Raw genomic sequence first — 17,334 nt, 5'->3', positions numbered from 1 at the left:
AGAGTAGACAACTAACCTGCTTATTATTGATTATCTTACTGAAATCACCAGAGAGTGGTTCAAGAGTTCTTGCCTCCTCCCCCGGCTTCCAGCCTATCAGTTATTGGTCAGTTTTACTTCCAATCTTCTTTGCAGATACCTCTTTTGTTTAGAGATTTGGTCAATAGTGATCTCCAGAGTTGCTGACCCTAGCCAAACTGCATATGTGACCTTGTCAAAATATAACTTCGTTAGTAAATTAAGTTGTCATACTTAATTTGGTGAAGTGACCCCTGTGAACAATCAAGAAATATATACCTCACCTGAGCCTGTTTGGGTAGAGAGATTTCATGCAGGACATGCAAGAGGCCACATACTTTTTCCACACTAATTGACCTCTTCTAGATGAATTCTTGTATCTGCAGTTTCCTTCTTTTCTTGTAGGAATTCTGGGTAACTGTTTCTAACAATACAGGATCTGCCTTTTTTCTCTTTTCCATTCCTGAAGCAAAGCTTGGTCCTGGTACAGATTAAAAGACAGGGAGGTGGAAGAGGTCAGTAGTGTTCAGTGGTGGAGATGATCTGTAGAGATAGAATCATCCTTGTGTGATACTTGCTGTGATGCTGTTATTATGATTAATGTTTTGCAGTGTTAGCTTTCCTGTTTGCTTCCTGTCATGGGTAAGTTAGTCATGTGAATTTGGAATAAAGTCCTTCCATTTCACTTCTTGTTAAAAAAAACTTGCAATAAACTCAGAGATTCTTAGGTAATCCATGATATGGTTGTGTTTTACTTTCTTGGTAGTAATGGAACGGCGTTATCCCAAGGAGGTCCAAGACCTTTATGAAACAATGAGAAGATTTGCAAGGATTGTGGGACCAGTGGAACATGATAAATTCATTGAAAGCCATGCATGTAGGTATTGAACCTCATTGAGCATGTGTGTGTGTGTGTGTGTATTTCTGTCTTTGTTTCCCTTTATTACCATGAGATAAATTTGGTACTGTGAAGGTAAGAGAAGAGAAATTTTAAAAAATCTAGTAACTTTGGAGGGCACCAGTGGCTCATGCCTATAATCTTTGCTATTAAGGAGGCAGGGAGCAGGAGGATTATGTTTTGAAACCAACCCCAGGCAAATAGTTTGTGAGACCTTATCTTGAAAATATCAGCACAAAAAAGGGCTGAGTGGCTCAAGTGATAGAGCGCTTGCCTCGCAAGTGTGCCCTGAGTTCAAGTCCCAGTACCACACACCCACACAAAAAGCTAGTAACTTGCTTTTTTCCCTGATAAATAGTTTAATAGATTTTTAGCAGTAATAATTTTTTACTTTCTCCTTTGTTTTTTTAGACAGGGTCTCGCTTACATGCCCCAGACTGGCCTAGAACTCCCTGTGTAGCCCAGGCTGCCTAGAACTCATGATCCTCCTATTTCAGCCTCCTGAGTGCTAAGATTACAGGCATGTGCAGTTTGCACATGCAAGTTTGGCAGCTTTTTGCTTCTTACAGAGGTTTTCAATATGTACAGAAGCAGAGGTGATGATATAATGAACCCCCATCCAGCTTTAGTAATCAACCACATTGCCAGTCAGTTTCATCTTTACCATCCACTTCCTTTCCCTCTTGCTCTCAAATTGCAGACATGTTATTTTGTCCATAAATATTTTAGTATTAACATGAGTTTTTAAAATGTAACAGTTGGCTGTCTCATGGAAATGGTACTTTTACTATTCTATTTCCTTTTTTCTGGTTTTCCTGAGAGAGCTTACTCCAGTAATAATTTGATTTTCCACTATAAAAATTGAAGTTGTTAAAGGAGCAAAGCCTAGACTTGCAGACAATCTGGACTTGGTGGCTTAATTTATACCTATTTTTTGTCAGGAAATCTGTATTTGGTTCCTCAGTTTAGTTCTAGGAAGGTTCTTTTTTTTTTTTTAATTCTTTTATTCACATGTGCATACATTGTTTGGGTCATTTCTCTCTGCTTCCCCCCTCAGTTCCAGGCAGGTCCTGTTCTGTCTCTATCACTAGTTTTGTTGAAGAAAAGAGACAAGCCTAATAAGGAAGACAAAGCATTTTTGCTAGTTGAGTTGAGGATAGCTATCCAGAAATATTCCTAGCATTGCTTTCGTGTATACGTGTTATGACCCATGTTGATTCATCTCTAACTGATCTTTACCCTAATTACTGATCCCCTTCTCATGATAACCTCTGTTGCTTTAAGGTTTCTGTATTAGCTCCTCTGGAGTGGGGACATCAAACGCTTTCATGTTTTGGGTTTTCTACCTATTTCGATATCACCCAAATGTGCTCTCCCTTGTCGTGTGATCCAAGTCTCTTTACCAAGGATGTTATCCTGTCCTAATCATGCAATTATTTCTTACAAAACTTCACTGGCATTTATCTGAGCCAGGTGGATTGTCCTCAGGAAACACCTTGTTTGGTTGGCATTCTTTGTGTGGTTTGTACTGAGTGACTGATCCTTTATTTCCTGTCCCACTTTGAGTCATCCCTGGTTTTTGTGTCACTCCAAAAAACTATACCCCATGGATTGTCCAGGCTCTTCCTTCATCATCTGTTTCAAAAGCACCCGAGTTTGAATGTTCTATCACATAATAACCCAAGCAATACAACCTGATCTATGTGTTCAGAGGCAGAAGTCTTTGGTTTATGGAAAACACAATGCTCTTTTGTTCCTATAAGAGAAAAGCTATAAAAAAATGAACTGGAGCTTGAGCAGAGCTTTTGTCCTTTCCTTGTATCAGGGCCACACCAAGTAATACCTATAGTTCATAAAACAACTTGGTTGTATAACTGGAAGTTTTTAGAACAGAATAGGTAAAACAGGAAAACTTAATTATTTAAAAATTATATTCATTTCTTTCATAGATAAGTGAGTTCAGCCAATTCACTGTAAGTTTTCTAGGAAACATTTCCAAGTACTGCATCTGGAGACAGCATCTGGAAGACAGCTAGAATAGTCTCTTTCTCAGCTTTTGGGTAAAATTTCTAATGAAATGTTACCAGTAAAAAGGACTCCCTAAACAAAATTCCATAACCTTTTTATGTAAGGCAGAATTACTAAAAATGCTCAGCAAAAGTACTCATTGAAATTATTTCATTTTTACAATTTTTCTCCTTTGTTCTCTTGGGGAAACAGTGGAATTTGAACTCCGAAGAGAAATCAAGAGGCTCCAGGAATATAGGATAGCAGGCATTACCAATTTTTGTAGTAAGTATGCTTCAGCTACATACTGTATCAGAGGGCAAGTGTCTTCCAAACACATAGGGGGAATTTCTGAGGTCTTGTGGGTTTTTTTAAAAACAAGGTTCTCCAAGGGCTAGTGGTATGGCTCAAGTGGTAGAGTGCCTGCCTCGCAAGTGTAGGGTCTTGAGTTCAAACCCTAATACAGCCAAAAAAAAAAAAAAACCAAAAATCAAGTTTTTCTTTTCTTTTTTTTTTTTGCAGTACCAGGGTTTGAACTCAGGGCCTACACCTTGAGCCACTCCAGCAGCCCTTTTTTGGGAAGGGTTTTTTCAAACCTGGATCCTACTGATCTCTCCCTCCTGAGTTGCTAGGATTACAGGCGTGAGCCACTAGCGCCTGGTTTTCTTTTTCAGAATGAATTTTTGCAGTAAAGTTTCACTTATTTATTCCCTATAAATACCATTATTAAGATTATCTGTGGTAAACTAGAACTCATGACACATAGAAAAGAGGTGCTGCTTTAGATTTGTTGTGGCTCTTTAAAAATATTTTGTGTTCTGGGTTTTAACCTCAGCATTCTTAAGTTTAGTTATGCATGGCGTGATCATTTTTATTTACTGGGCTTTAATGGACTGTAGGTGCTTGCATGCTATTTTTTTAAGGCAGTGGTAATAATTATATTAATAGCAGCTAACATCTACCAGTTGTTTGCCATGCACCAGGCCCTATGGAAAACATTTCAGCTACATGTCATTAATATTGCATGATAGACTAGTGAGGTACTGTTACTTCTATTTAATGAAGAACCTTAATGTTTAGGTAGATTAAAAAGCTAGTTAGTAGTAGAACGAGGTCAAAAGGAGAGGCAGTGTATTACTGTACCTATGACTAGACTGCTTAAGGCTAGAGTGTAGCTCAATAGTAGAGTATTTGTCTGGTAGTGCAAGGCCCTAGGTTCTAGTCCAGCGTCACAAAAAACACAGATAGTTTAAGTTTAGATTCTGGATTCTCTGTGTACCAGCTCTGTGATTCTGTTCAAGTTGCAGTTTTCCAAGTCTCTTAGTATTAGAATGAAAGCCACTGGTATAGTATTTGGAATTTGTATAATCTTGTTAACATGGAGGAGGCACCATGCAAGTCTTCTGTTTAACAAAATACATATATAGACTCAGATACCCAATTTTGATTGGCTGATACTGGTTTCTATCCCTCTGGGAAACAGAGGAAAAGATGACTCCTTTTTTTTAGGGGGGAGTGGAGGTGGCACTGGGGTTTGAACTCAGGGCCTCATGCTTGCAAGCAGGTTCTCTTACTACTTGAGCCACTCTGCCAGTTCTGTTTTGTGTTGGGTATTTTTGAGATAGGGTCTCGAAACTGTTTGCTTGAGCTGGCTTTGAACTGTGATCCTCCTGATCTCTGACTCCTGAGTAGCTAGAATTATAGGTGTGAGCCACTAGCAACTGGCTTCTTTTTCTCTTTTTGGAGGGATAGAAATATGTTGGCTCGCCCTTCCTTCCATCCTTCCTTCCTTCCTTCCTTCCTTCCTTCCTTCCTTCCTCCCTTCCTCCCTTCCTCCCTTCCTTCCTCCCTCTACTCCTCCCTCCCTCCCTTCTCCCTTTGTTCCTTCCTTCTTATATATTAACTGTAGAAAAGAAATAAAAATACTGAATTGTTAAAGGAATTTTAGACTCATGGAAATCTGCTTGGCTCTTGGAAGAATAATTACAAAAGCAGTTTTGGAAAGGAAACCAAAAAAGATAAACTGCTGATCGGTTAGAATGCCCTTCACTTCTGCTTCATCATCATTATAGTCATGTGTTTTCTACACCTCCAGGTGCCAGGACGTACGATCACCTAAAGAAGACAAGAGAGGAGGAGCGCCTTAAACGCACTATGCTCTCTGAAGTTCTTCAGTATATCCAGGACAGTAGTGCATGCCAGCAGTGGCTCCGCCGACAAGCTGACATGTGCGCAGTTAGTCCAGGGTGAAGGAGTCACTCCTTCTGGGATGCACTGATTTTCACATATGTTTTGGGGCACTTCTATGGGCACTCTAGATGGTAGAGTAGCAGTAGTTGGGTAACTAGATGAATTCAGAAAGATTTTAGAAGTTCATCTCAGAAACAGTGTAGTACTGACAGTTTTACGAAACATAATTGGCCTCCTACAATCCTGCTTTCCTACTCTGATCTTATTTTAGAAAATTAGTGAATTTCCCCCTGCTCCAACTTCCCACGTATTCCTTCTCTCCCCTTCTTATCTATCAGATAAGGTGGTAGCTCTAGTAGCTGACACCTCTAATCCTGGCTATTGGAGGAGGCTGACATCAGGAGGCTTGTTCGAGGCCAGTCTATATCATTGCATCTCTTCCTGAATGACCCTCCTGATAAATCGTTCTCAGTCACACAGAGGCTACTGGAAATTGCCTCCTTTGATATGACCTAAGTTTAAATTCCTTTTTGTTTTAGTGATTCTGGGCTGAGTCCTTCCATTCCAGTGGCTTCAAATTCAGGTAATTATTTCTCAGGTTAAAGCAAGTTTGATGGGATTTTGTTGTTGTTGTTTTCATTATTTATTTATTTATTTATTTGGCAGCACTGGGTATTGAACCCAGGGCCTTTCATGTATGCTAGTATGCTAGGCAAGTAAGTGTTCTACCACTGAGCTACATCCCCAGAACAAGTATTGATAGTGAATTTGACATTCGAGGGGTGTGGTGATCCAGCAATCTTTCCGCCTCTGTGGGAGCAGAGTGCTTCAGCAGGGTAATGGTAATCAAGTGTTAGCTTGTAAGCATTAGCATGTTTTCAGAATCTTCATAGCTCCACAGGGACAGTCCTGTGTCCCTAAGTTCAGAGATAGGAAGAGAAGATTCCAGAAAGGTATTTTCTTTATTTTATCAGTGTTCAGTTTTTTTGGAGTTGTATTCACCACAGATTTTGAGATGTGTATTATGGGACATAAATTAAGATCTTTGTATCTGCTGTGAATAAACAAACAAGTTACTTGCCAAAAATTCAAGGATTTCCTATAAGTTGAAGGCTTAAGGTATTTCTGTTTCTAAGCTTTACCTCCTATTTTGAGATTAGTTACAGAGCAAGATGAAGCCGTATTCTATCTGATGCTTCTTGGTGATTGTTAATCAGTGACCAGGAATTTGGGGAGGTATTAGTTATAAAGCTCTGAACCAAGGTTGTGGTATTCTTTTCCTATTCTCTTGTTTATCATTCACCCCTGCTCCACTTCTAAGCAGAACATACCTACTGCATTGATTAGAAGCAGAGTAGTCTAATTGTGATCCGTTTTACCATTCTTTAGAGGCTTGAAACAACAGAACTTGCAAAATATCTCAGTACCACCAGCAGGGGTGGTGTAACTGTGCTCCCAGCACTCAAGAGACTGAAGCAGAAGAATCTAGAGATCAGGACTAGCCTGGGTTATGTAGTGAGACCCTGACTCAAAAAGCAAAACAATAAGCAGGGCTCCACTTGTAATCCTAGCTACTTGGGGAAATTGAGGTTGGGAGGATTGTGGTTGGAGACCAGCCCAGGCAAATAGTTCGTGAGACCCCTTCTCTAAAATAACCAGAGCAAAATGGACTGGAGGTGTTGCTCAAGTGGTAGAGCACTTGCTTTACAAGTGTGAAGCCCTGAATTCAAACCTATCCCACCAAAAAAACAACTACAAAAAAAACCTCTCAGTATATTGAAGATCTATACAGGGCTCAAATAGTTTCATTTGTGATGATTTTCTTCTCTTTGTTTCAAGTAATTATTTCTTAATTAATAGCAAAGGGAGAAAAGAAAGCCATTTAGGGAGTCTCCAAAGACAGTGCAATCCAGGCTTTATTTTGTAAGTTTTTACTTCTAACCATGTCCCTCCCACCCTGCTAAATATAGCAATACAAATAGTTTAATGCTGGCTAATTGAAATGAATAAATTTGCTAATATGATTGTGCAGCTTTGGTTTCTGTGGCTTTTTTTTTTTTTTAAACCATCTGTGCTCACTTATTCACTGTTTCTTCCTCATCTGGTGTTAGCCTTCTTTACCCCTTTTGCTTTTATTGAAGAGACCTCTTGCTCTCCTTCATACTTGGAATTGCTCATAAGGCAGTGAAAAATTGGAAGCCTGGCATCACTGACTGTAGCCTAACCTTTGGTGACTTGTGAAATTGCACATGGTTTTATTTCCCTTTGAACATCTAGGATAAGCCCTTGTCCCCATTAGAGAAGCCTGTTTTCCAACAGAGCAGCTTAGTCCCTTCCCTTTTTCTACCCCACCTAAAAGGCAGTCCCCATAAAACGTGTGTTTGGGAGGGTTGATTTTGGTTTTTGTGCTGAAGGGGTCCAACTCAGGGCCTCACACATGCTAGGCAAGCCCTGTCACTGAGCCACACCCCCAGCCCAGCCTTTGTTTTCTGAGATAAAGTATTGCTACATACCCCAGGCTGGCCTACAACTAGAGATCTTCCTGCCTCAGTCTCCTGAGTGCTGGATTATAGGTGTGGGCCACTTTTTTTTTTTTTCATTGTTGAGGATCCAACCTGGGGCCTTTCCTATACTAGGCAAGCACTGTACCACTGAGCTATACTACTACCCCAAAATTTATTAATATAGTATTCTGCATTTTCTTTTCCTTAACTTACTCCATCCATCTCCAACTGAGCACTAATCCCAAATATACATTCAAAATAAAACCAAAATAATTTTGTGCATCAAACTTCCCATCCTGGCCTGGCCATTTACCCATTCAGGTTTCTTTCTTGGGTATTGAGTTGACCTTATTAGTCCCTGCTTTGACATACAAAGGCATATTGTTCCTATGTGTGGATCTCTCAGGTAAACAGGGCTACTTTGAAAGGAACAGGTATTCTCTCAGACAATAAATAAGAAGGGCCTTTTGCTGGCCTAATAGTCTGCCTTTGATCTGAAAACACATGGTGCTTGGTTAATTACCATGTTTATCTTACCTACTGGAAGAGTGATGAATGTTGCAGAATATCTCTTCTACAGAGTTGTTATTTCCATTCACAGCTATGCAGGCAGGCAGTGTGTGACCTTTCTTAACTGGATGACATCTGGGCTTTAAATTTTAAGAGTCTCCTATGTGATAGGAAGAATAGTGAGTAGTCATATTTATGCTAAGAGAGGTATTATTGTGTATGTATTTTTGAGAAGAGCAAAGGATACTTGAATTATCATTTATAATTTAAAGTGAATTTTGGGTGTCCATCTTGCTAGCTAAACAGGTTTGAGGGGATAGGTTGAGCTTTCTTCACTGCTGGATATAGTGACTTTATACCTGGCTAATCTGGCTGTCCTGGACTTAGTTATACTTTACACTTGAGCAATTGTCCCTCTTATGAAATATATGTTCTTTTCTGTCTGGGTCTGTAGGTAGACGGAGTGCGCCACCTTTGAACCTCACTGGCCTCCCTGGCACCGAGAAGCTAAATGAAAAAGAAAAAGAGGTAACAAATAGGTGGGAAACTAGAGGAAGAATAGGGACTTATTAGTCATTGAGTTATCATTAAAAACTTAGTACAGCATCAAAGCTATTTTACTCCACTCATCTAGTCTATCCTACAAGTCCAGGAGCTAAAGAGCTAAGTTCTGCAGCCAGATGCCAGTGGCTTACACCTGTAATTCCAGCTACGTGGGAGGCTGAAATCAGGATGATCAAGGTTCAAGGATAGCCTGGGCAAACAGTTTTCCAGACCCCCATTTCCACCAATAAACTGGGCATGGTGGCTTGCACCTGTAATCCCAACTACAAGGGAGGCACCAGGTAGGAGGACTATGGTCCAAGGCTGGCCTGGACAAAAAAACAAGATCTGCTGGCAGAGTGGCTGAAGTGGTAGAGCACCTGCGTAACAAGCATGTGCTTGTTCAAACTCCCATATTATCAATAAAACTGCTCGCAAACCCCAGTACTGCCAAAAACAAACAAAAAAACAATACCCTATCTGAAATAACTTAAAAGCAAAAAGGGCTGGAGATTTGGTCAAGTAGTAGACAGTACCTGCCTAGAAAGCATGAGGCCCCTAATTCATATGCCAGTACCACACATACTAAAAAAAACCTCCAAACCGTTGCTAGCCATCTCATCCAGTCTTACATTTGGATTTTGAGATAGGACCTAACTTTATCCAAGCTGGCCATGAACTTGAGATCCTCTTCCCTTTACCCCCAGGTAGATGGGATTACAGGTGTCCACCACTACACCTGTTTTTTGTTTTTGTTTTTTTTTTTTGAAACAGTGTTCTACTACATAGCCCAGGCTTCAGCTGCTGATTTTTTTTTAAACATCATGACTTGCTTTTTATTCCCACTGTAATCATCAGTCTTCATATTGAGATCTGTAAAACTAGTAAGAGTCATGAAGAATTTTCAGTAGGATATGTCCTAGCTCTAAAATCCATTTCAAAAGAAGAATTTCTTTTTTGCTCCTCATATGCTCCTTTTATAGTTCCCAGGGACAGTCTTCCCATTTGATACTCCATGAAAGAGTCATGGTGTAAAGTCTAGTATTAATCTTATTTTACCCATCAGGAACAGTAAAAACTAATTTGGTAATAGAAGGAAGTATATGTTGAAGAAAGTCACAGACTAGTCTGATTCAAATATTGAATGACCTGAAATTTCAAGCATTTTTTACCCACATAATGGTGATCTCAGACTACTCATGGCTGGATATGACTGGTGAACTAGAATTGAGCCAGATTTCTAGAGTCTTATCAGTCTAGGTGGTCTGTTCTCCACAGTAGGAAATGTAATCACAAAAGCAGGGAATACTTTATGCCAGTACTAACAACACTGAGATTTACCCCTGTGCATCTGAGTACCTGTACCCCTCCTTTCATTGTGCCCTGTGACTCTTCCCTGACCAAGTGTTGAAGTGGTGTTGAGCCTCTACCCAGGCATTTAGTGCTTGACTCCTGAGTGAGCCAGGCTGTTCCTGGCATTTCATAACAATACCAGGTCCTTGAGCCATCCTTCACTTGCTAAAGGCTCTTGTAGCCTCACACCCCTTTCTTCCTGGGCGTCTATCCTTAGAGAGTGTTCTCTCCAGAGAAGAGATAAGTGGAATGTGGTCCAGCCACTCAGTAGTTCCTGTAAATAGTTGGAGGTTGATGTCACTTTTTGTTGTTTTTGCTATACCTGTTGGAATAAATTTTGGGAATGCCAGATGTTAATGAATGTTTATTAAGTTTGCCATGTCTTGCAGCTCTGTCAGATGGTGAGGTTGGTCCCCGGAGCCTATTTAGAATACAAGTCTGCTCTGTTGAATGAGTGTAACAAGCAAGGAGGCTTGAGACTGGCACAGGCAAGAGCACTCATCAAGATAGACGTGAACAAGACTCGAAAAATCTATGATTTCCTCATCCGAGAAGGATACATCACTAAAGCCTGAGTCTCTGTGGGCTTGGGAATGCAAGTCAAAAGTTTGGAATGTGATGAATTAAAGGACAATATAAGCATTCCAGAGAACTGTTTTTGAGCTGAATTCCTATAGTAAAAAGAGAGGACAAAGGAAACCTTAAGTTGTGTTAATGTCTACTTTCTTTTCTGCCCTGCTTTAAAGCACTCCGTTGTTGGTATTGTGCTGCAGAATTGTGTGCTATATGAGCTATTATTAAATGCGAGTGGGCATTCATTCCTAACACCTCTTGTAACTAAAATAAGAACCATAGTACCTTATATCACAGTGTTGGTAGAAATAGAACTGAACCAAACCAAACCAAACCAGTGTTTAGTACCAGAAATTCAGCTCAGACCCTTGTACTTGTGAGCTAAGATTGCTGATTATCTGTTTTGCCATCAGACATTGCAGACACATTAAAATGAAATTTTTTAGAACATGAGAAATCTTTTTCTTCTAAGGATTTTTTAAGCTGATAACTTATATATGAACAAATAAGAGGAAAACCTCCCCATGGTGGTCTTGTCCCAAACTGCCTTTTTAACTTTAATGTCTGGCTTTGTGTTTTACAGTCTGGCTGTCTGTAGTAGACTTTTGAGGAGGTGGTACCAGATATAAAATGTCTCTGTTATTTTTAGAGTTAATGGATTAAAATGTTTTGCCATTTAATTTATGGGTATGTCAAATATTCTGGTAACTCAGGCACACTTAGAGTGTTGGCTGCTCGTCCCTTCACATTGCACTGTCTCTGCTAACATGTGTCCGTGTCCTGACTCACCCTGTTCTTACACAGAGTTCTCAGGCCCCCGAGGATAGACATGATGCAGCTGACCTCAGCTTTGCTTGGGTTGAGACCTGAACCCTCATTTCTCAATGGTGAAAGATTAGCCTGCAAAAAAAGCTGCTTTTGAAACAGAAATAAAGCAGCTTCATTATGATACTCACTATATGTGAGGGTGAGAAGCCCCACCACATCTAAAACTTGGTCCTCAAACCTTTCTGCAAAATAAGAAGCCAAACTCAGAGTCATGGTTATCTCATTTTTGTTAGAAGCAAAATTGTCGTACATAGAAATAACTTCTTTAGAATCTGCACAAATCACCTCCAATAGCTGATTGTTTATTTCTTTTAACATTCAAACATCTAATTAGTATGTGCTTTCTTGGAAGTATCTGCTCAAACTTTTAACTGATGTAATTATGCAAGCAGTTTGCTAATAGATATCTAGGGAACAAGAAATGAAAAGGGTACGCTTAGGATCTGAGGGAATACAAATAGAGGATGTCATTTCTTTAAAAAAGATGGCTTGTGGGAATGTTCTCCTTTTTTTGCATAGCCATCTCCATATCTCTCAGAAAATGTATTCTCCCACCACCATCAGCCCTAGATGGTTATGAAGAGATTGCCTCTTGTTCATAAATAGTAATTCCTGTTTTGAAAATCTGGAATGTAGCAGACATCATTGTCAGGTGACTATTGTTGTCTTTGAAGAATCTTTAATCTTGGTTAAGGAAGGCTTCTTGGGAGAGGTGGACTTTTGAGGCAATGAAGAGATTGAGAGTCAAGTGAAAAATGGCAGATGGAAGTGGGAGACTGTTCCAGACATAGGTGGTGGAGGATGATATGGAGGCAGCAGTGGGAGTAAGGAAAATGGTGCCAAGAGTCGTATTTGGCTAGAATACAAGGGGCAGCTGTGGTAGTTAGGAGTGGGAGGATGGTAGGACAGACAATAGAAACCTCTGAACCAATGGAACACTGAATTAGCATGTGAGGATCAGTAGATTTGGTGAGGAAAATGGCATGGTTGAAAATAATAGAAAAATAAAGCTGTAGTTACAAATAACTAGATTTTAGAAAGTAGGGTTACTTTTGCTTCAGTAAACCCAACTTTGTAAAATTTTAAGACCTAATATCCTTAGTGGGTTTCTGAAAAGTCTAGTTTTCTTTTCGGTGAGTAGTATTCTTAAAAGGGGTCACTGTCTTTTTTGCATTTGCAGCAGAAAAGTACTTACTGGTATTGATGTGACTGTCATTTCCTTCCATGTTCTTATCACTTAGAGAAGGCCTGTTTATTTGTTTGCTTTGTTAATAGTGGGTTTTGAACTCAGTGCCTTACACTTGCTAGGCAGGTGCTGTATCACTTGAGCCACACCCCCAAGCCCTTTTTGATTTTGTTATTTTTGGATAGGGTCTCTGTTTATGCCCAGGCTGTCCTGCCTCATGATCCTCCTATTTATGCTTCCTACATAGCTGGGATGGCAGGCATGTGTTACCATGTTCAGGTTTTATTGGTTGGGATGGGGGTCTCAAGAACTTTTTGCCTGGGCTGGCCTCAAACCACCTTTCTCCCAATCTCTACCTTCCAAGAAGCTAGGATTACAGATATGAGCCACCATCTGGTGAAGGATACTTCTTAGTGTTAAAAAACTAGAGTTAGCAAGGGTCTTTCCAAAAACTGCATTCTTCTCCTTTGTTTCCAGATGTGGTGGGCCATAAACCAGCTACACTGAAAGATGTCTCTCCTAGTCCACATCAGGCCTTTACTGTTAGGGAGTTCTTACTGCAGTTTAACATTAAAGGTTTCTGGTGGAATTTTATGCATAATCTTCTCTTCTTGTGGTGGGAAATGGAAAATAAATTCCATGTAATGACTGTTTCCTGTAATAAAAGACCAAAACTGTCTTCCCTCCCCCTCTTTTTTTCTTTCTTTCTTTTTTTTTTTTTTTTTGGAGACAGGGTCTCACTCTGTAGCCCAGGCTGGTCTTGAACCTCAATACTCCAGTTTCAGCCTCCCAAGTGTTGGGATTATAGAGGTGTGCCATGAATCATGCACAACAAAACTGTCTCTCTTAGGATACTCATCCATTTTAAGAATGCCTTTGCGGTTACCTTTAAGATACACTATGTTATTGTTCACAACACACACACTTCTACAGTTTGTAGGGGAACCCAGCTTTTTATTTGGAAGCTTTCCTTTCTAATGTGCTTAGCCAGATGCAGTTAGCCTCTCCCAGATCTGCCAAAAAGGACCATCCCTGGTATAATGGAACACTGCCATGTTTGTAGCCTTCTGCAGAAGATGTGGCCCAGTGAAGATAAAAGATTTCTCCCAGTCCTTTTGAGTGAAACTGGACAGGATCTCAGCTGAACTAGGGTCAGAGCAGCCTTAATAGTCATAGTCATGCTGACATAGGACTTAAATTGGGAGTGAGAACATCAGTGATCTTCAGCTAAGGAATTTTGGACCCTAAGTAAGTAGCCTGACCTGGAAATAGCTATCAGAACTGAATAGCTGACACCCGGGCAGTTTCTAAGAAGCTGGGAAGCCAGTTTTCCATATTTAGTGACAGGGAATCCTCTGTGTTCATTGTCCTGGCCTCCAGCAGTTGAGGGTATCAACTACTGTTGATTTCATTAACCAGTCTTACAAATCAGAGACAGGTATTTGTGGGAAGGATGAATGCCTTAAAATTCCTTTGTCACGATGAGTTACTTGTTCCATCTTGAATGTAGGCTCTGTTGAGAGCATGAAGAAAGTGGAGATGAGACAATAGATAGTGGCCGCAAAAATCTTTAAAATCCCAAACTGATTGTTAACAAATGTGGCCCTGGAGGTCACCGTACTTGCCTTGTTTTTGCAAATCCTGTAGTTATAAATTTTGCCAGCCCAGACTTGTCTTGCATCCTTTAGAGCTGGATAATTGAGTCTGATGCACTTATTTTCTACTTTGGAGTACAGGGGATAGATTTCTATGCCACCAGACTAATCTTTGGGTATAATTAATCTTGCATTCTTAACAAAGCAACACTTTTTTTTAATCTTGCACTGATTAAAGTTCTTAAGTAGCAAAAACCTTCCAGATGGCTTACCAATAATCCTTCTTTGGTTCAGTTTTGTTGAATAGAATCAGCATCTTAGAAAGCTTGGAAAGAAGACCTCGTAGTGGTTTTAAGAAACCAACACTTTCTTAAAGCAAAAATGTTGAAATGCTGTCATCTTATTTAGTAAACTAACCTAAATTCCAACTCATGACACTTCTGTTGCATCTCTCTTCTCTTAGGAGAGCTGTATGCTGATCATCTTCCCATCAATAGAAAACTTGATTTGGGTGGAGCCTCCTTTCCACATCACCCTTTATTTAGGAAATTTCTTTAAAACAAAAACATATTTGAGCCTGGTGCCAGTGGCTCACACATGTAATCCTAGCCACTCAGGAGGCAGAGATCAGGAGGATCGAGGTTTGAAGCCAGCCAGGGCAAATAGTTTGTGACATCCAATCTCCAAAAAAAAAAAAAAAAAGACCCTTGACACACAAAAAAAGGGCTGGTGGAGTGGCTCAAGAGATAGACCCTGAGTTCAAGCCTCAGTACCACACACACAAAAACAAACTAACAAACATATTTGAACCAGGCCCCAGTGGCTCAAACCTATAATCCTACCTACTTGGGAGATTTAGCTCAAGGCCAGCCCAGGCAAATAGATTGAGAGACTCCCTTCTTCAAAATAACCAGAGTAAAATGAACTGGAGGTACGGCTCACGCAGTAGAGAGCTGCTTTGTCAGCGTAAAACTCTGCGTTCAAAACCCAGTTCCACCAAAAAAAATTTTTTTAAAGAAATGAAAAATTGTGAGGTGCTGGTGGCTCATGCCTGTAATCCTAGCTACTGAGGAGGCAGAGATCTGGAGGTTTGTGGTTCAAAGCCAGCCCAGGCAAATAGCTTGTAAGATCCTATCTCAAAAATATGCAACACAAAAAGGGCTGGTGGAGTGGCTCAAGTGGTAGAGTGCCTGCCTAGCAAGCCCTGAGTTCAAATTCCAGTATATCAAAAAAGAAAAGAAAAAGTAATGGACTATCCCTATATGAAAACTGATTTTGAATTTGAGCTAAGTAGTCTGATTTTTTTCTTCCCAGTTTCTGATATTAGGGAGTTGTCAAAGAAGAAATGGACAATTTTCAGATAAGTTTCATAGTTTCTTTCCCCAAAAAAATATTTAAAAGGATTTGAAGGCACTGTCCCCAAGTACCAAGGACATTGGAGATGGGTGAGCCGATTTAAAGCTGAGCAACAGAGCAGGATGGGCAGCAGTATTTAAGCCTTGATATCCTGGGAATTTGCTACTGTTTGGCAAAACAAAGAGATGAGTTTTTGGAGAGGTGGAACCACAGCCTTTCCACCTGTTTCCAGCTCTGGCCTGTGAGGATCTTTTTTTTTAACCAGAGGCAAACTGCAGCAACAAAGCCACAGGGACAGTAGGCAGTGCCCTCATGTATACAAGATCTAGCCAGAAACAGTTAGTTGATAGCCATGTCAATCTTACTTGGCTTCTCACCCCCACCAGAAAATCTTTGCCTTATTCTGAGTGTGCCTAGCTTTAGATTCAGGACACTTGTCAGCTCTAAGTCAGGACATGGGCTTTAACTTCACCATGCAAAGCAAATACCAACTTTTGAGAGCATAGTCTCCCAGGAGTTGCCTCCGCCCCCAGCAACTGCAGAAAAGAAGGTGTTGTGGGAAGGAAGGGTAGCTATAGACGTCATTGCATCATCCAGATCCCAGCTGTGACCTGGCTCAGAGTTTTCCCAGTTAAAAATAACCATCTTAGACTTGGGGGGACAAAAGTAAACTGTTGCGTCTCCATGGAAACTAAGAGGGGCAAGGAAGCAAGCTTCAGATTTCCAGGGCATGAGGCAAGACAGGGTAGTGTGGATGTAGGGACCGGAAGCTTAGGGGCCCTCTGATGAAAGGTGATATCTTTAATTAGCATTCAGATGTAGCCACAGGGCTCTGGAGATACTTTGCTTGGGAACTATGTTTACAAGGTAATGCATCTTGGGTCTGGTGAAGAATTAGTGGAGGCTTCTGACTTTCTGTAACAGATTTGCTATTATTTGGCAAAGCAAAGAGCAGATAAGCAACACAGGTTAGATGTTGCCTTTTTTTTTTTTTTTTTGGTAGGACTGGGGTTTGAACTCAGAGCCTCATGCTTGCAAAGCCAGTGCTCTATTGCTTGAGGCATGCCTCCAGTCCAAGATGTTGCCCTTTGATATTTGGGAACCTCTGCTAACCTTCCATTTGCATTCCACTCCCTCATTTGCATATTCAGCGGCTAGAGATGGTATAGGCAGCATTTCATAACCGAGGGGAAGTGTCCAGGCTGTTGGACTGACGGGTACATTTACTTCTCTTTAGTAGGACCAGGTTTTTCATCTTTGGGGTTGTAGACATTATGCAAAGCAGCATTAATTACCTTGATTTTCTTTAAAAGTATGTCTCACCATTTCTGGTATTATTACTACAGTAGGCAACTGATCTCAGCCTCCCAAATAGCTAGGGTATTTTCGAGATAGGGTCTTAAGAACTATTTGCCTGAGTTGGCTTCTAGCTGCAATCCTGATCTCTGCCTCCTAAGTAGCTAGGATTATAGGTGTGAGCCACCAGTGCCTGGCTCATTCCTCTTTTAAAAAATAATTTTCCCTTCAAAAAATACATGAAGCCAATGGGTGCCAATGGCTCACCCACTTATAATCCTAGCTACTCAAGAGGCAGAGATCAAGAGGATTGTGGTTCAAGGCCAGCCCAGGCAAAAAAGTGAAACCCTATCTCAAAAATACCCAACATGGGTCTGGCAAAATGGCTCAAGTGGTAGAGCACCTGCCTAGCAAGTATAAGGCCCTGAGTTCAACACATAGTACCAACAACAACAAAGAAGACACACAAATACATTC

General features: G+C 40.5%; 1 protein-coding gene and 1 long non-coding RNA gene across 8 annotated transcripts in view; one reads left to right on the top strand and one right to left on the bottom strand.

Moving 5' to 3' along the window:
• The window catches only part of Tada2a (transcriptional adaptor 2A), a 50,668-nt gene extending 33,999 nt beyond the window's left edge, over window positions 1-16,669 (top strand). For all 3 annotated transcript variants that reach the window (XM_020178909.2, XM_074046305.1, XM_074046306.1), the window contains exons 11-16: window positions 785-895; window positions 3,137-3,208; window positions 5,019-5,151; window positions 5,653-5,696; window positions 8,582-8,655; window positions 10,413-16,669. In XM_020178909.2, coding sequence (XP_020034498.1) covers window positions 785-895; window positions 3,137-3,208; window positions 5,019-5,151; window positions 5,653-5,696; window positions 8,582-8,655; window positions 10,413-10,598 — 620 coding nt within the window. In that variant the 3' untranslated portion in view covers window positions 10,599-16,669. The remainder of the gene's footprint in view (window positions 1-784; window positions 896-3,136; window positions 3,209-5,018; window positions 5,152-5,652; window positions 5,697-8,581; window positions 8,656-10,412) is intronic.
• The window catches only part of LOC141413783 (uncharacterized), a 37,394-nt gene that overhangs the window by 15,597 nt on the left and 4,463 nt on the right, over window positions 1-17,334 (bottom strand). For 4 of the 5 annotated variants that reach the window (XR_012438669.1, XR_012438668.1, XR_012438671.1 and 1 more), the window contains exons 4-5: window positions 8,155-8,287; window positions 303-499 (exon numbers count right to left, since the gene is read on the bottom strand). This is a non-coding gene — a long non-coding RNA (uncharacterized lncRNA). The remainder of the gene's footprint in view (window positions 1-302; window positions 500-8,154; window positions 8,288-17,334) is intronic. The other variant, XR_012438670.1, reaches the window with a different exon arrangement.

The sequence above is a fragment of the Castor canadensis genome, chromosome 11, assembly GCF_047511655.1.
Source record: "Castor canadensis chromosome 11, mCasCan1.hap1v2, whole genome shotgun sequence".
NCBI lineage: Eukaryota > Metazoa > Chordata > Mammalia > Rodentia > Castoridae > Castor > Castor canadensis.
The sequence above is the reverse complement of the archived record's forward strand: the minus strand, read 5'-3'. Positions and strand labels throughout refer to the sequence as shown.